Source organism: Ammodytes marinus (genome assembly GCF_949987685.1).
Source record: "Ammodytes marinus genome assembly, chromosome: 2".
Lineage (NCBI taxonomy): Eukaryota > Metazoa > Chordata > Actinopteri > Uranoscopiformes > Ammodytidae > Ammodytes > Ammodytes marinus.
Window position 1 is genome coordinate 22,291,447 of NC_137231.1, and position 20,634 is coordinate 22,312,080.

At 39.2% G+C, this 20,634-nt stretch overlaps 1 protein-coding gene across 2 annotated transcripts in view; it reads left to right on the forward strand.

Annotated features, from left to right (window-relative positions):
- Positions 1 to 3,851: 3,851 nt before the first annotated feature.
- The window catches only part of ipo11 (importin 11), a 163,918-nt gene continuing 147,135 nt past the window's right edge, over positions 3,852 to 20,634 (forward strand). The window contains exons 1-3 of one of the 2 annotated variants that reach the window (XM_080048154.1): positions 3,852 to 3,946; positions 8,023 to 8,172; positions 9,594 to 9,694. In XM_080048154.1, the coding sequence (XP_079904280.1) occupies positions 8,035 to 8,172; positions 9,594 to 9,694 (239 nt within the window). In that variant the 5' untranslated portion in view covers positions 3,852 to 3,946; positions 8,023 to 8,034. The remainder of the gene's footprint in view (positions 3,947 to 8,022; positions 8,173 to 9,593; positions 9,695 to 20,634) is intronic. The other variant, XM_080048155.1, reaches the window with a different exon arrangement.

The following is a 20,634-nucleotide window of genomic DNA, read 5'->3' on the forward strand; positions in this document are numbered from 1 at the left end:
ATGCAAGTTCTTAGTTCACTGAAAAAGAATGACAGAAAGAGGGAATATATCTGCCAGAGGACACTCCCATTTCAAGAACATGCACACACATCCACACACTCTCACTCATACCTGGCATGCAAACACACATAATAATACCGGTAATAATACACTTTGTATCGAGTCACAATGCTTTATATAAAAGTTCAAAGTTAAACACACAAAGAGTTCTGTCATAGAAACATAACCATTTGGAATTCAGGGGAGTTAAGTTATACTTTTGAAACCCAATTACCTAATGGTTTGACTGCTTGCATCAGAGGCACACAAAGGTTCTCGCTTCAACAATAGCATGGCGGTATCGGATTGGAATCTTAGGCAAGTTCAAACTAAATCATCTTTATCAGAGGACCACATTTTTTCTTGGTCACTTGTCAGAGCCGGCCCAAGCCTTCAGGGGGCCCTAAGCGAAATATGATTAGGGAGCCCCTCTCCAATGTTAGCGCTGCTGAAACTATAGATCTTTGTTAAATATCATTCACACACCCAGTGTTTTCCGCTAGTGCCTCCACTGTGCAGCTGTGCGAAAATATTAGACAGCCGAGATCTAGACCCTCGTAGGGGGGTCCGGGGGCATGCCCCCCCGGGAGATTTTTTTTAACTTTTTTAAAGTGAAATGCATGAATCTGGTGCACTTTGAGAGGAAAATTAAGAGGCTAAATCTGAGAAATTGTGTGAACAAATTATTTGGAGACACTGGGTCAGATGAATTAGAAGCTATTGAAGAAGGACACATGGATTTTCCATAAAAATATTAATATAAAATAAAATATTATGGAGGGTCCTCTGGGATGGGCTTGGAGCTCCTTTTCTTTTACGGGACATATTTCTCTGTAATATAATGAATGCAGTGAAATGCAGTGAGAGGAACGAAGCAGAAGAACTCTGTTGTCCAGCTACTGTATCTTTTTTTCCACAGACGAGGCTGAAATAGGCTATAGACTATACACAGTGCATGGGCAACTGAGGGCAGCCCCATTTCAAAATGTTTTTAAATAAACTCAATACACACTGTGCATGGATGTGAACGTGACGTGATCAGTTAACCTCGGATTACCTCCCAGAAGAACTGATTAAATTGTTAAGCTATTAACTATCTACCAAAACATTGTATTCCTTTTATTGTATGATAATTTACATTTACATAATATGATGTTGATATCAAACACACAAACTAAAAAAATAAATAAATAAAAAATATATATTTTTTTTGAGGGGGCCCCCCTGGCGGTCGTGGGCCCTAAGCGACCGCTTAGTTCGCTTATGCCTCGAGCCGGCTCTGTCACTTGTGATGCCAAGTGAGAAGCATGTTGACGGTGATATGGGTAGTGTGGGTTCCATCCAAACTAGCCAATTCTGGCAATGGAATCCAGAATAAGTTTGATTAGGTTGAGATTAGTCTGAAAATACATTTTTGAATGGTTATATTTTTTTCTGTTTATGTGTTAATATCTGCACAGCCGCTTATGTTACTGGTTGTCCTGCAGAGCTCAATAAAACCCATTTTGGTGAGGGCATGATTAGTAAGATTATTGTATGATATGAAGTATTTGATTTTATTGTTGTTATCCGTATGGTATTGAGAGTAATGTGTTGGAAGTGTGTGGTATAAGTGTGTGGTAGAGTCGAGACAGGAACGTTGGAAGAGTGCCAAAGTAAACATGGGGTTGTTGAAGACAGCTGAGGATCTCGCAAACCATCTTGCAGAACCTGTTTAACTCTAGAAGCCAAGTTTGAAGAAAAGAAAATATTGTAGTTGATAGGCGGTGTAGGGGACATTATGTAGTGACTTCAAGTAAGTTACAGAAAAAAACAGGGCAATGACTTCATATTTAACACAGTTATTTTTACAACTATAAAGGAAGAAACAATGTTCCACAATGTGATGTGACTGTCACTGGGAGCAGCTGGTAAAATATGTGGTAAATTTAAAATCAGGTTTGGTTAGGGAACCAAACTTTAACATCTGAATTCAATCAGTCCGAAGAAACAAAGTAGCCCTCTCCATGCATGTTGGTTGCTGTGTCAGCTAGAGTTATCTGGAGTATGGAAAAGAAAAATACGACATTGTAGCTGCACAGGTTTGTAGCTAAAAGTAAGTGTCCAAGAAGATTAGTGATTTACAAGAAAACAGAATGGAACCATCGACCTTTCACACAACTTGCAGCAAATAGTAAAAAAATTTATAATAGAGCTTCTAATCCAGTTAAGGATAACATCTATAGATTCCAACGAATAGAAAGTAGATAAACAACAATTTTTTATAGAAGGCTGTGTGGCCTTAATCCCACCACTCCAGGAAGCAGTTCCCCACTACTTAAATATTTGATAGTATACAGTGTTGTTAAAGCTATTGTGAGTGGGTTTACAGGGGTTTGACCCAAATGCGGATAGATGAGGCAGCAGGATAATTTCAGCAATTTCTTGAATAAAATAGCTGACTGGCATGTACAGATAGGAAGACATAACCTAAAGCGTCCTATTACTCTTGCATGGGTCCTGACTTGTTTAGCTTGGGAGTAGCAGGGTGTTGAAGAGCTGGACAGCCTGGGGGAAGTAGCTTTTGCTCATTCGGAAAAATCTTGCCTGGATTTGCCAATACCTTTTTACAGACGACAGTGGGGTGAGGAGGAGTCAAGAGAAGGGGTCTTTCGTGATCCTGAGTTGTTGTAGTTCCCATAGCATACAGTGATGCAGTTTCCCGGGATCCTCTCATAGGTTCCTCTGGAGAAGGTTGGAGCGGGTGGTGGAAACAATGGAAACGTTTTTGTGCATTCTGGCCATGGGGGTGCAGTTCCATGACCAGCGGAGGTAATCACCAATGTGTACAACAAGAGACTTGGGGCTCTGAGTCCTGACTTGCTCCACAAAGGATCCGTTGATTAAAAGAGGGTGGCGGGCACTAGGACTTCTTGATGTCTAATGTCATCTATTTTGTTTTATAAACGTTGAGAGGCAGTTTTTTAAATTCTTGACACCAGAGTGCCAGACTCTCCACCTCGCCTCTGTTTGCTGTTTCATCGTTGTTGCTCACGACAGTCACCAGTGGGGAGTTACAACGTTAGATGTTTAGCCCCAGGGGGCTCCTCTTCTATACCAGCTTCTGGAGACAGGCAATTTAGAATGTAATGTTGTAATTATTGAAAGGCTATGTTATATTATAATATATGAATAATAATAATAGTAATACAAATATGTGGTAGATGGATCAATAGTGGATATAACTATTGGTTTCAGCATGCATAAAGAGCAAGATATTCTTCATCAAAAATGTATGAACAAGTCTGTTGGACAAGGGGCAAGGTTATTTTCTATGTTTTACATTCTTAAAGACAACCAATAATGAATATCTGAACAAAATGAAGATGTGTCCTATGAACAAGCAAAAAGAAGCACTAAATAGTTTCAACCCGAGTGACAAATACATGCATGGATCCATTTAAAATTTTAATCTTAAATCACTAACTAATAAATTGCTGTTTTCTAAAGTGGGTTTCATTGATTAAGAAGTAGCCACAATAATAAAAGAGTTAAGAAGACAAGGAGTCCTTGTATTATCCCACAGCCTACATTACAAGATTTAAGATATCAAAGTTACTTTTGTTTGCATAGCTTATTAAATCCAATGTATATAATCGACTTTATAGAAGGCAGAGCATGCTTTGGAGGGCTGATAACTACAACCGTAGTAGGCATGTTTCACTGCAGAATACAACTTCAGCTGGCTCCATTCATTCATGACGAATGACGCTCGCGAAACCCCATACGTCATCAGCGCGCGCCATACCCATGTTGCTCGCGCCATTCCTACAAGCGTGTGTTTCCATCTCCCATTACAACACCATAGGCAGAGCTTTAGCAGCCCGTCACAAGCATTGATTCTGTTTTTCTGCAGTCATTCTTGTAGGTGAGTCTGGTTTCATACGTGTGTTTTGAGATATTTTCTTGAGGAATGACGTTATTTCGGGACCCCATATTGTCGGCCCTTGGTTAACTGTTGAATAAGTTTAGCTTGCTAGCTATCCCGAAAGTTAGCTTTGGTGTTTTGGGTATGAGATATTGTGAAACTCAGCGTCGCCCGTTTTTATTTGTAATAGGGCTGTTGTTTTATTTCCATATTAGCTGAGACGCATAGGGGGATACTAAGACAACGCGAAACGTATTGCCAATATGTCAGAGCTTATGAAAGTGAATTGTGAATGCAAAGAAAATAAATGGAGTTGTGCAGTTGCTGCTCTACTCTGACCCCTTTTGACCATTGGGTTTGTTTTGTTTCTCTCTACGCTTTAAAAACAAACCTACCTTATCCATTAACACGTTTCTTAGCAGATGTGTTTGTGAAGCTGTTGACATCTTCATCATAAAAACGTGTATATGCTGCTAATGAAGCCCCTGGACGAACATAGCTTTACACTGTAAACAGGTCAGGCAGAGGATATCCGCTTTAGCAAGTTTAATCAATCGCAGTCGCATCATAGATAACGTTTAGTTTGTTAAACTAACCCTATCAGGGATTAGCTTTCATTGGAGGTTAAAGTTATGCAGCCGCTAGCTTACTTCTTCACTCAGGCAGTATTTGACAGCTATAGCTAGCGCCATTGCTTCTGCAAAACAGCAGGCGTTTAGCTGGCTAACATTTGATAAGACCCCTAAAACATAGGGCTGCATTTGAGAGTTTTATTTCTTTCACAGATGTAATAGCTAGCTGTAACAAGATGAAACAACAATCCCGGACTGTTTTAACCCGTATGTTTAGCATGTGAGCTGCTACTCAGTTTCCATATCTGTGCTGCACATCGTCAAACAGCAAGTTTAATGTTACGAATTGAGAGTGCATGCCTTTCTGACCATGTCATTTAATGGCAATAGTTGCGCAGGTGCGACGTGTGCGTTAATTAGGCCGGACAGTCTATGCAAACGTGTTTTTTACAGAGGACATTTACAAGTCACTTAATTAATAATGGCTGTACACAACCTGGCTTCTCTGTTTTCATTGTCCTGGTATTGTGCTTACCAATTACTGTCAAACTTGTTATGCCACTTGAAAGGCACCTTATTATGATATAATTAATGTTGCTTCTCCTGCTATGACACGTCTGCTATGAAAGAGGCCTATGATGGTTCTAAAAGGGTGGACTGCTAAAGAAGCAGAACCAATAATGACTGACAGTGACCACATGTTACATCCATGTGGATGCTGTGAAGTATGGCTATTTTCCTTTACTGTCAAAGATGTTCTGACAAAGTTGTAAAACTGCCATTACCATCATGCACTGCAATTCTTGACAGACATTTGGCATAAGGCACCTTGCACTTTGATTGCCTGTTATTATTGTGGGTCATCTTCCTCTGTGACTAAAGTACCAAACCTAAACTGTCTTACGGTGATGGTGATTGCCTTGTCAGTGCCTTTTATAAATGTAAACCTTACACATGGGTCGTCTCCACCTCTGGCAGCATTATAACAGCTGACGGGGGACAAAGAAAATAAAGGCTGACGAACTATAGTCGTCACAGCGGGCCTTGAGGCAGTGGTCAAGAAAACCGCTATGCTTTGTGCTTCTCTTACCTTTTTATCTCTCTCGCTCTTTTACTAGACCACACCTAAAGGCCTACACACACACACGTGTTGATTCTCACACATTTTATGTTCAAGCCCAAATGATGGGCGATAAATCACCAACCGACACGCATTTCTGTGAGTCAGCGGATGTTTAAACGTTGGTTTAACCTACATGTCCTGTGCATCCCTCATCACGGACTGCATCATTATATGATTTCTTTACTCACTAACCGCTACAAAACTCGAGTTGACGATGCGTCAGTGCACAAAGCAGAAACCTGGGTATTAGCTGTTCACATACCACAGTACTGTTTCTCAACTTAAATCTGGGTACACCATCGAGCATACTTGGGTGGGTATTTTACATAGAATTCGCTCCCTCAAGAAGCTCAGCCATATAAATACAATGTATTCATAGATCTCCATACTATTTATTAAAGCCACTACGAGTAACATGGCACGTTGGCGTCCCCTTTGGACAAAAGCGGTAGTATTTTTACGACGCCCGCTGTCGCAAAGCTGTTTCCTAGCGCGTGCCAGGCGCGTGAGTGTGAACTGAGAAGGGAGCAATATAGTGCATGTCCGTGTGTTGAAAGTGTGAGGACTCTTTTCGGCTCCGTGAGAGTGGTTTTGACACTGCATCAACTAATGCCAGTCACTGCCACACACAGCAGTGTCACCTAACTACTCTCTCTCTAACGGAGCTGAAAGATTACGTGTCCGACTCCTCACAGAAAGCGAATGAACGAGAGACGGCAGTTAATATGGATCACGATGAGGTAATGTGTTTATGTTGTTGTAAATAATGACTATTTCAGATAATGGTTATCTGATGATGGTGAAGCAAAGCAAACTTTGTGTTAGTACCAACCGCTCATTCATTTAGGAGTAAACACTGCAGTCTAGTTTCGCTCTCGTGAAATTGTATACACGTTGCTTGGCAACGCCCTGGTCCTGCCCGTAGCCTATATCACTCTCCCTTTTAGCTTTTCTTCATTGCATTTTTTCTTTGATGGTTCAGCCCCGTTATCAGTCATTATGACGACAAATAACTGTCTCAAACAAGGCTCCCGCTCCCCTTCCCTCACCTGGAGGGATAGGCTTCTCAATTCACGTTGCTGCGCCACACTGAAATCTGCGACCAATACGGATATGTGACCATAGAGCCTGCACGAGCGAACCGAAAATCGGACTGGGTGTGCGACCAGACCAAAAGCAGTAATAAAAACTATTTAAAAACATCTTTCTTTGCACTGATGGTCTCGTTTGCTGTTAAAGGTAATTTATGATTATCAGAGGAAACATGAGGCTGTTTAAAAGATATTTAAATGTTACTCGTAGCCGCTTTAAGTGTAGACTGGCACTACAATCACAATTTATAACCGAAAACCCCTACAGAGTCATCCTTATGAATGTATTACTGAATAAATAATTCATGGACTGCTTATGAAACCCATTTGTTTCTGTGACTTGACAACAGGTGTGGCCAAAGTGCTGATAGTACAGAGTACGGACACCTTGGATCTTGGTGCTGCATTTTGTTTGTGGGCTGAAGATGGCAGCCTTGCTCAATGTTTTCCCTTTCACTGTTATTTGAAATGTACTAATAGAAGCTCACTTCTTTCACACATTTACTGGTCTGACAGATGACAGTTTCTCCAGACAGTCTGCTGCTCTAGAGAATGAATTGTATACTAAGATAATGTTGCCATTTAATGAACAATTTTTTATTTTTTTTTGTATCCAGAATTAACTGCTTCTTATAGCTCCTGCCTCCAGTATCGTGATATTATATCACCATGGTTGAAATAAACCACCATGTTATTTTTATTTTTTTTAGAATTGACATACTCCTCTGGAAATGGGTTGGGTTATGACCCCATAAGGAAGGATTCAAGAATCTAAAGTAGCTTATTATTCTATCTGAGAATTATTTTTTTGAGGCACAGAGGCAACTGACTCAGGCACTTTGAAATAGAAAATACACCCGTCAAGCTGGGGTTCTTGAATACTACCTGGGACATTAAAGAGCTCTCTTCATGGTAAAGATGACTGCCAGTGTTTCTATCAGGTGTGAACTCCTTTATTCAGGAAGGATTTTTTTTCTTTCCCGCTCGCTATGTTTGACAGTGATTTCAGTGCTGCTAAAAATGGAGGAGAAATGGATGAAGCCAGCCAAAGCAAAATAGAGGAATTCTTCTGACGATCCTTTTTTTTTTTTTTTTTTTTTTTTTTTTTTTTTTTTTTGGGGGGAATTAGTTTGACTGCTGCAGCTTTCAGTTGATGTTTTATTATGCAGTTTTACCCTACGGTGAAACTATTTCTAAAGTTTTTTTTTTTGCCCCGCAGCCATAACTTTTTCACAGCGAGAACAACAGAACTTGTCTCTTATCTGTTTCCCCCCCCACCCCCCTCCGCAGATATATCCTGCTATGGATATGGATGGTGCCAGTTCTGTGGTGCTGCAGGCCTTAACCCAAGCTACCAGTCAGGACACAGCTGTGCTGAAGCCTGCGGAGGAGCAGCTCAAACAGTGGGAGACCCAGCCAGGCTTCTACTCCGTCCTTCTGGTGAGGCACGATATCAAATATTTTGAATAATTCTGCTGGAGTTAAAAGCCTATTAAAACTTTGATCAATGGAGATGTTAATCAATGTGGTGATTGCACAGTTTGCTAAATTCCAAATGCTTTTAAGTTTCTAAGTAAGGCCTTTCATTTTAAAGTGATTATAGGGGAGTGATTTTTTTGCAGATCATTTATTCATTTGAGGGGAATAAATTATAATCTGCATAAAAGTAGCGGAATGAAGGGATGTATTTATTCCACTCACGTGTGACCTTTCATCCTGGCAGTTATTAGTTATAGGCAATAGTTAATCACAGCAACAGCTCAAGATCGTAGTTGACGGGGAAACTGGGCGAGAAAGGGCAATTCATTTGTGCTAAAGGAATACTAACATTTCTCAGGTTTATTTATTTAATAGTTTTATTTACCGTTAGCAGTTTAAAACACGGCATGGACTAGCGTGCTGTTATGTTTGGCTGCGTGCAGCTACTGATCCTGGGTCAGTCACAACGAGTGACTGTAGTACAGAGCCAGTGGGATGCACGGGGCGGATCATTCTGCACATGCGTTAAAAAAATGAACGCCGTTAATTCCAGAAATGAATCACCCTGCTTTAACGCAATCATTTTGACAGCCCTAGTATGCATATCTTATGGATCATCTTAGACTCCTAATTTAGTTTTATTTGTTTGGACATTTCAGAAAACCTTCTTAACAAAATTGGGTTAAGGCCTCATTTTGTGTCGCTACCTGTGCTGTTTTTTTCTTTGTCCGTGCATCATTACGAAGCTTGCACAGGAGGTACAGCATCGATTAAACAAATGCCAAGCCAGGTAAATTCCTGATCCACTAATGCCTCTATTAAAAGTTTAGTGGCAGTGGGCAGATTTTTTTACTTGCACCTGCAAGTAAAAAGTTAGACTTTGTGCAGCCCTGCTAATGTTCTTCTGTTCCCTTGTTACAAAGGAGTGGCGTTTTATTTCTATATAAAAGTAAAAATAAGACTTTAACCCACTGAAAACGTGACAATACGGGAGCCAAGATTCCAATCTCTGACATTACTGTTCTGTTCTTTATGGAGCTCCTGCCTTTTGCAGTGAAAAGAAGAATGACTTTGAGAACACTGTGACAGTATTCAGCTCAGAAATGTTGGCACCTCTAAGAAATTCAACTAAAATAGTTTGTACTACTTAGACAATCCAGATCGCAAAGTCACTGTGTCCTTTATCTCAAACTTTTAATGCCATCACTGCTCTGCATCATTCTTCTTCAGTTTGGTTTGTGTTGTTCTCTTCTTTCTGCTATAGTCTTGCGTTATCACACATCAGTTAATGGAGCCAGTCCTTACATTGCCTGGTATGACCCATTTGAATGAACAGAAACCATGTTATCTAAGCATACATCTTTTGTGTTTTTCCCCCATAGAATATCTTCAACAACCACATGCTGGATGTGAACGTCAGGTGGCTGGCAGTACTGTACTTCAAAAACGGCATTGACAGATACTGGAGGAGAGTAGCACCTCAGTAAGTGCCTGCTTGTCTGTCTTGTTCCCTATTACTGTCAGCCTCGCTCACTCACTTTTCACCTTTGGCATTTTTCTTCTTCTTCTAATCCACTACTCATCTTAAATCTTTACTCGATTGTCTCATTCACTTTTACTCTCGCTCTCTCTTCATTTTTCAGTCTCAATCTGTCTGCCTGTTTTTGAGGTTTTGTCATTTCCCTCAGATAATAAGTTTTGTTTCCTGATTGTATTGCCCTCGTTTTCCCCATTGTTTGCCATTCCTTCGACCAGTTATATATTTATGTCTGTCTCCACCACAAATTATAGCTTTCTGCTTTCTCTTATTTTAAATTCATATCATCGTGCTCTTATTTTATACTCGGTTTATTCTTTTGGGTATCTTTTGTCTGGTGGTAGAGAAAGTATTAAAAGCCTACAGTCTGCCTTTGGGTACCTGGCTGGCTGGCTGGTCTTTGTTAAATCTCAATTGAGCATTTGCTCTTACATTCGCAGGACAGCGTTTGGCCGTATGTAATCAGTTCTGCCTCGGAAATCTTTGGCCACTCTTTTGACTACTTCATAATATTGCCATTGTATTCTACTTTAGTAGAGTTTTCTCCTCTTACGAAAGTTGTTTCCCTCCTGTCTGTAGTTCAGTAAACTATTTACTAGAGTGCTGTACAAGAGGTTTTGGCCCTTAGCTATTAATATGATTACCTTTTGAATCATTCTCATTAATCCACAAGTTTGAGTCTGAGTTGGACAAAACTAAGCATGTCTTGCCACATTATATAGCATTTTTAATCTGTAATTATTATTGAAAATAATGTTTTTCCCTAGATGATTTATTTTAACCCTAAGAGCCCACCATTTTTTTAAAAACAATTTTAGGTTATTTTTTTTTAATATTGTTTTTTTAAGATGTTTTTTGGGCATTTTTATGTTTTTATTGATGGTGTAGAGACAGAATTGAAATGGGGCAGAGAGGGGAGTGACATGCAGAGAACGACCGCGGGCTGGAATCGAACCCGGGTCCGCTGTTGGCCAAGGCCCATGGGGGGGACGCCCTACCAACTGAGCTAAGAGCGCCCCCTAATTTTTGAATTTTACTGGCCATGTGCACTGCAGGTGATATTCATTTATAACTTCAAAAACTCCCCCTCATGCCTTTTTAAAGCCAAACACCATGTTGCCAGGCATAATATTGCTGGAATTATTAGATTGGAATTTAGTTTAGCATTACTCATGTAAAATTAACGATAGAACATAATCAACATAATGTAAAAAAAGGTAGAAGTAGGAAAGAAGCGGCAAGAAAAGAAAACTTAAACTTATAACTCAAAGTAATATTAGGTTATGTGGAAAATTACAGTTCTTCATCCAATAATACTTTTTTGAACTGAACATCACACACCAATGAAATATTTGTAAAACAGTCGCGTAGTGTTCTCTATTTGTCTCATGGCTGATTCCACTGTTAGTGCCAGAATTAACCAGACACATTTATTCTGTCAGTAGTTGGGTGAAACATTGTTATGATGAATGGATATGTCCGATTTGTGCTGCATTAACTTTCAGCTCACAAAGGTACATGGGATTTGGCCAGGTTAAATCTACAATTATTAAAACTTGCGTTTCTTAAAGTCACAGGTCAAGTAATAATAATAAATATCAGTTGTGGATGAGTAATCAGGTGCACTTTGAAGCAGTCTCTGTCTGCAGACATAGTTGCAATGTCATTGCTTCTAGGTTTGATATTGCTTTTAAAATGTCATTTATCGGAAAATGCAAGAGGGAGTGTGGGAGAGTCGCAGTTGGGGTTGCCTGTGGTGTCATGTGAGGCAAATATGCCACATAAGGGTGAACAGTAAATGTGAGTGCTCTAAAACTGGAAGAAATCCCTGAGCTAAGGCGGCAAGAACAATTGCCCTGCAACCAAGAAGACATGTTGATTTTAAATGTATTATATTATGTGGGGCAAACACCTTGACGTTTGACAAATGTGAGCTAATTCCCCCAACGCATTATCGGTCTGTTTTGCAAATGTTCAGTGCCACAGTTTGACACTTGAATGCTTTTTTATTTGTTGATGTGTCATGCCATACAAAGGTGCCCAGCCCACACAGGCTTATAATACACCACAAGTTCATATAAGCCAGGTCCAGGATGCACACATTTGCATAATTCTATCAAAAGGATGACAAGCATGTTCATTCCTGTTTGCTCAGATGCGTTTCTCTTGAAAGGGTCTTTACATCCCCTTTTCCTTGCTTGGCCTAAAAAATCGGTGTGCATATCAAATGGAGTGTAACCAATATGTATCCTGCTAAAGTAATGTGCAAATGGAAATTAATAATAAAGTAATTACTGCAGGAAATATACACCGTAAAGTTGGCAATACATTATTGTGTCACTGCTGGCTATGCTTTCCAAAAAGTAACTGTCACAGCTAGGGCCCGACCGATATGGATTTTTGGGTGCCGATGCCGATTATTTTCTGAGAAAAATTACGACAACGATTCAATCTTTTCTTTTTTAATTTTTTTAAATCCCATAAATATATATTGAAACATTTTAGTTTTTTGAAGCCTTAAATATATATTAATACTTGTTACTGTCAATAATGAGGTCAGACGGGTATCACTATTAATGAATGCACAGAGAAGGATTCACACTTGTATTTTGTGATTTATATATAAATGGTAAATGGTAAATGGACTGGACTTATATAGCGCTTTTTAGCCGATTTTCTCAGCCCCAAAGCGCTTTACATTTCTGACCACATTCACCCATTCATACACACACTCATACACCGATGGCAGTAGCTGCCATGCAAGGCGCTCTCTGAACCATAGGGAGCAAATATATAAATATCTCTTCTTACAAATACATTTCAATGCACACACACAAATGGATACCGTCATATATAAATGTAAAATAAATCCATCTATAATAAAAAGTTTCACAAACACATTTCCGATCCACACACAAATGTGTCTTGTTTTAAATAAATGTAATATAAATCCATAAATATATTAATTTAAGGCGAGACACCCCAGGTGAATAGGGATTTTTTTTTAACTTATAGATATCATCATGAAACTTTGCCAGTTGATTACTGACACAAACACAATAATTTTTTGTATTACATGTTTTTCTTTAATATTTTATTAAATATGCAAATATGGCAATATTTAACCAATTATGCGTAAATTTGGGTCATTTTTCGAGAAAGATTTTGAGATGTTGGATAAAGCCAGAGTTAAAATCTCTATTTTATTTTAACCACAGATTAGTTTCTAAAGTTTTTACACAACAGATTTTGGATACAGCCTTTTTTCATTTAATAAATCAAAAAAGACTATGTACATTCAGGGCTGTACAGTGCGACAGTTTTGATCGCATTTGCTACTGAAATTGATCACGTGCGATGATGAATACGAACCCATTAGCACTCGTGGGACAGCTTGCTAATGAGGAGAGGCTGTCTTTGAAACACAGAGGAGAGATGCACAACACTGCTTAGAGGGCTCTACATTAACACTGCGGGTAAATGAGTCTTAGGCAAGTAAGTTATTGAATCCACCCTCCACTTTGGCTGGTGAAAGATGTGTCCTCGGGATCTGTGCGGGTGCAGCGATTCTAGGTATAAAAACTTCACCAACGGCAATTACCGGAAGGAGACGGCACATTACCGCAGTTAAGTTAGCTCGTGTACAAACAGAACATTTCCTGTGCGCCTTCACATTAAAAGCCTGTTATTAGCCAAACGTGAGTTGACTTTTATTTTGAAGCCGGTAAGAACAGGAAGTTAGCGCTTTTTTCTAGCTTGAAAGGCAACTCATTCAGCTGCAGAGAGCAGTCAACAGTAGCCTAGTCTATTTACAAAGTTTTAAATAAGCCACTGAAAAGCTACTCCCAACACATTCACAACAACCTATTTAATTTATCCTAAATTGTACCAATATTTATACTTATTTATTTAATAGGCTATGTTTAATGTTTTAAAGTTTGGTTTTAATTAACAGAAGGACATTATAATAATAATTCTGAATCAGCAAAAAATTGCAATTGGCAGGTTAGATTCTTTTTTCTAAATTGCAATCAGTGCACCCCTATTAATTTTTCTACAATTATTACTGCACCCACTAGGATATCATATTAATTGTGAATCTCAAATGAGACCAGGATGACATGCTCAAAGGTAATTAGAGCAAAATGCAAGGGTTAAGGTTATGCAAGTTTTCAATCATAGCCTACTATGTGTGCTACCAAATTTATTTTTGTGCTACTGAATTTTTTTGCTTGCTAGCACCAGTGCTACCACCTGAAAAAATAAGCGTACAGCCCTGATGTACATGTCTTAGAAATGCATTTTCGGCATGTTTTTAGGAGGAAAATGTATCATAAATCAGACGATTAACAATATATTAACAAATCCTTGTGTAAAAACCTTTAAAATAGTGCTATGAATGATCATAGAAAGTTTGGTTGATGTCAGTGGTCTAGAAGTTGAGATATCTTTCGCAGAGTATTGGAAAAAGCTCATTTTGAGAAAACGGCCGTTAAAGATAAAAACGTGAATTCTGCTGATAATCACTGATTATAGCTAGAGTAATTTATTGAATTAGGCCCTACACCCTTCAATGCCATATAGGCCTACCACTGCTTAACATATATAAACCATAGCATAGTAACATTTACATCCACATGCTAATTTAAACGTGGTTAATTCATTATTAGCGACTGGGGCTCAGATGGTAGAGCGGGTCGGCCGATGATCAAAGGGTTGGAGGTTCGATCCCCGCCCTGCCACCTGTGTCATAGTTGTTGTGTCCTTGGGCAAGACACTTCACCCACCTTGCCTCGTGTGAATGTCGATAGTTAGCCTGCTATCGGTGTATGAATGTGTGTGTGAATGGTAACGTGTAAATGGGAACAGGTCTCCCTTGCAAAAGAGTCTTCGGACTCAATGGGATATACCTGTATAAATAAAGGTTGAGATTAGCCACTGTCTGTCAACCTGCTCCTGTCGGCACAGACGCTCTCTCTCCCCACCATCTCCCCTCTGATCGTCTGACAGTCTGTGTCTCTCCGACGTGATCGGCGTGATTTACATGTCTTTAACACTTCTCCCCTTCAAATGGCAATCATGTAATGTCCGTAGCCAATTGATTAAGTATTTTTTAATCTATGCCAAACCAAAATATGGTTTGGCATATTTTCGACGTTTTTCCCATTTTATTTTGTGATTTTCGAGCTACCCGGGGCTAGCATCACGTGATGCCTTTTAGCGAATCACATCGTCAGAAATGTGCATTAGCCAATGAGGTCGCTTTCCTAGCATTGAATCCCTCCTCACACTTTCACGATTGGTTACTGATACAAAGGAAATTACCATATTTGGATCAGATAACGTTGTTCTTGAGATTCAGAGCTTTCCAACAGTACCATGGTTATTATGATTCATACAGCGGTCGCGGTGCTGTATGTTACGTTAGAATGCTCACTTTTGACGAATTTAGGAGCAAAATACAGACGCAAGCAGTCAAAGTTTAGTAAAATAAACACCTAAAACGTATATTTTGGACATTTTATCCATACTAGTATGAAAGAAGACATGTTATGGAAGCTAAATAGATACAAATCTCAAAATTGACCAGTGCTTAAAAAAAACTATGTTTTTGCCTGCCGTGTCTCGCCTTAAAAAAGATTTGCAATTTTCATCAAAAATGTGTTTGGATGTTGTTACATTTAGGGGAGAGTGGCCTAAGTTGTGCATTTTGGAAGTTGTGCCACCCCTTGTTTCTAGAAAATCGTGGAAGAAATTGGAAATGTGACCACATATTTAAGAAGAGCCATACATTTGACTCATCCTGTAAAGAAGGGAGACACAAGGAATAAGATATAAGCACATTTAAGCTAAAAAAAACTGTGTTTTGCCTTTCAAAGTAAAATTTCCACGATCAAGGTTTTTTGATTATTGTGTCTGAACAATTATAGACAAGTTTGAAAACATTTGACACATGTTTTAGTGCTTTGGTATGCTACATTTTGAGTCTATATAGTTAGCACGATGTCAGCCCTAAATTGCTGCATCATGCTTATTATCCACATTTCTGGGATTGGGGTGATTTGTGCCAAAGGGCCTGGGTGAGTTATAAGTAAGTAAGTAAGTAAAATGTATTTATAAAAGCACATTTATGACAGTTTGCACTGTCCAAAGTGCTGTACATAGTGCCTTCAGTAGGTAAACAATGAAGGTAAAATAACAATAACCAAAATAAAAGACGTAAAGCCCATACATCCACATAAACACAGATAGTAGTGCAGAGGTAAGATAGTTAATGGGGAGGAAACACCAGGGTGTACATATGGGGTTTGAGCCTTGATTTAAAGGCAGAAATGTAGGGGAATCACATTTGTCAGGTGGCAGTTGGTTCCACAAGCACGGAGCAACTAGTGCAAAGTACATTTCTGAGAGTTGTGCCAGTGGCATGGCTGTATATGCTGGTCACCAAAAGAAAGCGATTGTCTACAGTAGCTCAGAAGAGAGTGACATCTCAATTCCACTTAACGACACCACTGATGAGAGTTCAGATGGCCAGAAAGATGATGATGGTGACTTTGTCATTGTGAGCTTTGCAGGTAAAACCACCTAGATCTGCTAGGCCTTGTTTAAGAAAATTGACCTTCAATCTTTGTCAACTATTTACTTTAAATACACCTTAAATAAGTGATTGTCTAATGGATTTGTCTTGCATTACAGTTTATGAGATATATAGCAATGGCACAATTCACCCCATGGTATTCTCTCCAACCGCACAACTTACACCACACCGGGGGCAAGTTGTGCATCAAGACAACTTTTTTTTCTGAAAGCTATATTTCTTCAACAGTTTATTCCAGATCCAAAGTTTTTATTGCCAGGGATGCACAACACCCTGCAATATATGTACATATTTGAGTTGGAGACTTTACTGTCAAGGCCTTACTTTAAAGTCACTATGAGTGAAAAGTTGCACAACTTAGGCCACTCTCCCCTATATACAAACTGTTACATTTGAATTTACAAAATGCTTTTAATTTGTGAACTTCCTTGCATTCATGTGTGAATTGGTTTGCATTTGTGTGAGCTTTTTGAGACTCCCCTAACGTCGCTGGTTTCACAAATGCGTTTTTTTCAACCAGGAACTACACTCAACAAAAATATAAACGCAACACTTTTGTTTTTGCTCCCATTTTTCATGAGATGGACTTAAAGATCTGAAATTCATTCCAGATACACAATATTACCATTTCTCTCAAACATTGTTCACAAATCTGTCTAAATGTGTGATAGTGAGCACTTCTGCTTTGCTGAGATAATCCATCCCACCTCACAGGTGTGCCACATCAAGATGCTGATCTGACATCATGATTAGTGCACAGGTGTGCCTTAGACTGTCCACAATAAAAGGCCACTCTGAAATGTGCATTTTTTTGCTTTATTGGGGGTCTGGGGACTCAGAACCAGTCAGTATCTGGTGTGACCACCATTTGCCTCATGCAGTGCAACACATCTTCTTCGCATAGAGTTTATCAGATTGTCAATTGTGGCCTGTGGAATGTTGGTCCACTCCTCTTCAATGGCTGTGCGAAGTTGCTGGATATTAGTGGGAAGTGGTGCACGCTGTCGTTTCCGCCGGTCAAGCACATCCCAAACATGCTCAATGGGTGACATGTCCGGTGAGTATGCTGGCCATGCAAGAACTGGGACATTTTCAGCTTCCAAGAATTGTGTACTGATCCTTGCAACATGGGGCTGTGCATTATCTTGCTGAAACGTGAGGTGATGTTCATGGATGTATGGCACAACAATGGGCCTCAGGACCTCATCACGGTATCTCTGTGCATTCAAAATGCCATCAATAAAATGCATCTGTGTTCTTCGTCCATAACAGATGCCTGCCCATACCATAACCCCACCACCACCATGGGCCACTCGATCCACAACATTGACATCAGCAAAGCGCTCACCCACACGACGCCATCTGCCCTGAACAATGTAAACCAAGATTCATCCGTGAAGAGAACACCTCTCCAACGTGCCAGACGCCATCGAATGTGAGCATTTGCCCACTCAAGTCTGTTACGGCGACGAGCTGGAGTCAGGTCAAGACCCCGATGAGGACGACGAGCATGCAGTTGAGCTTCCCTGAGACTGTTTCTGACAGTTTGTGCAGAAATTGTTTGGTTATGCAAACCAATTGTTTCAGCAGCTGTCTCAGTGGCTGGTCTCAGACGATCTTGTAGGTGAACCTGCTGGATGTGGAGGTCCTGGGCTGGTGTGGTTACACATGGTCTGCGGTTGTGAGGCCGGTTGGATGTACTGCCATATTCTCTGAAACGCCTTTGGAGACGGCTTATGGTGGAGAAATGAACATTCAATGCACGAGCAACAGATCTGGTTGACATTCCTGCTGTCAGCATGCCAATTGCACGCTCCCTCAATGCTTGTGGCATCTGTGGCATTTTGCTGTGAGACAAAACTGCACATTTCAGGGTGGCCTTTTATTGTGGACAGTCTAAGGCACACCTGTGCAGTAATCATGATGTCAGATCAGCATCTTGATGTGGCACACCTGTGAGGTGGGATGGATTATCTCAGCAAAGAAGAAGTGCTCACTATCACACATTTAGACAGATTTGTGAACAATGTTTGAGAGAAATGGTAATATTGTGTATCTGGAATGAATTTTAGATCTTTAAGTCCATCTCATGAAAAATGGGAGCAAAAACAAAAGTGTTGCGTTTATATTTTTGTTGAGTGCATATATAGGGCACATTATGGAACCCTGCCTTTGAGAGGGAAAGCAGCTTACTAGATAACTCAATATCCATAATTCTTCAATAATACTGTATCTACTATTTGAAAATGCTTCATTTATTACACTTCAATTATATTATAATTAAAATAATTATTTTAAAATTAATAAATACACATGCACACAGCGTTGAATGAAAATATGTGAGGCTTTATTTAAAGAGTTTGAAGTCAGTAGGTCTTTGAGCAGGACACTTCCACAAAAACACTTTGTCCTTTCTCGTCCAGTTCTTGATAACTGCAACACAAAAGCACAGTGACAGAAAATAGGTAAATGTTTGCTTATGGTTAACACACACACACAGGCCTGGCTAACTGTTGTCAAATGATCTACAGTGGGTTGCAAAAGTATTGATACCACTTGAACTTATTTTACAAGCCACACTTTTTAAACTCAGACATTAAGCATTTTATGTAACTGCACCCAACCCTCTGGAACTCCCTCCCTCCAAACATCAGCATCTCAGACTAAATAATCAAATTCAAAAGTCAACTCAAAACTCACCTTTTTAAGAAAGCATAATTACACTGGACTCCACTCCAAACCTTATCTTTAATTTGTCTGTATTTTGTTTTCTTTTTCTATAAGTATGATTTTCTATATGTATGATGTTAAGTGTCTTTGAATGACCTCCAATAAAGGACTATATAAATTCTATATAATAACTATAGTAATATCAACTACTATTAACAGTCAAGAGATGACCAATGATTCTGCTATTGGTGTCAGGGGGAACTGCCAAGTGTGAATTAATCCAATGCATTACAACACACCTGCTGCTGCTGTTAATATGCTATAAGGCTACCACCGGGGCAGCAATGCATTTCACTCAACATGATAGCTGGAATAAAAAAAAATAATAATTTGCCGATTTTCGGAGATGTGCTATAATTGGTCTTCTGTATTTAATCTCACCGTAGCAACTAGGGGTGGGAAAAAAAATCGATTTTCCGATTAAAATCGATTCTCTCTCGAACGATTCTGAATCGATTCAGAAAAGTTAATAATCGATTTTTTTTTTTAATAATTTTTTTTTTTTAATACATTTTTTTTTAATAATTATTATTTTTTTTTTTTTGTAAATACTAATACTTCCTGCGCCATTGCGCATGCACACCACACATGTGCGAGTTGTTTCCAAAGTGGCTTCAAAAGGGCTGAGAGCAGCAAACCCATGACCTGCACCGGCTTTATCTCTGTTTACGTTTTTGTATGAGAGCTGAATTCCAAGCCATACTTTTTGTACAATGTGTTGAAATCACATAGAAAATAGATAATAGAATAGAAATCCTATAGAAACATGATTTACGAGATTAGAAATAAAATAAAACTGAATCGGTTTAGTTTTTACATACTTCCATATTGTGTTGAAAGCTGCATTGATTATTGCACTGTTCATAGAAAGTCATATTTGTGACAAGAAAAGCTTTTCTCTTAATACAATATTAGAGAAGGCAATTCATCTGTTGATTGTCTTTAATGATCATCACAAAAGTAGGAAGTGATTAGCAAACTCTGAGTAGCAAACTCAGATGTGCATATAAATATATTTTTGAAATTCACACATGGGTATGTACATTAAAAATGTTTTGCATTGAGATGCATTGAAAATCGATTTTGAATCGAATCGTTGACCTCTGAATCGGAATCGAATCGTGAGGTGCCAAGAGATTCCCACCCCTAGTAGCAACCTACAGTTACGGTAAAGGGACTTTCACAAAATGTACTCATGTAGTAGTAATACGCTTGTAAAAATGCTGAAGCACAGAAACCTGATTTAGGTGTTAAAACATTTTGACAACCGGTTTTGATCTTGATGGACTACAATACTGTGCGTGTGTGTATTGTGTCTGTTTATAAACAGCTTTATAGCCTACAGTTTCTCTCTCTCTCTCCTCTCCTCTCCTCTCCTCTCCTACTGACACAAACTGTACTTTTTTGTTGTGGTTTTCCTTCTCTTATCTAAGGCTCTCTAAATAGCGATATTCCAATCATGATTTACACTTTTTCCTTATCATCAAATTTTCTGGTTCCCTCTTTCTTACAAACCAAACAAGGCTCAGGCACACATTAGCTGATGTAAAAAATATAT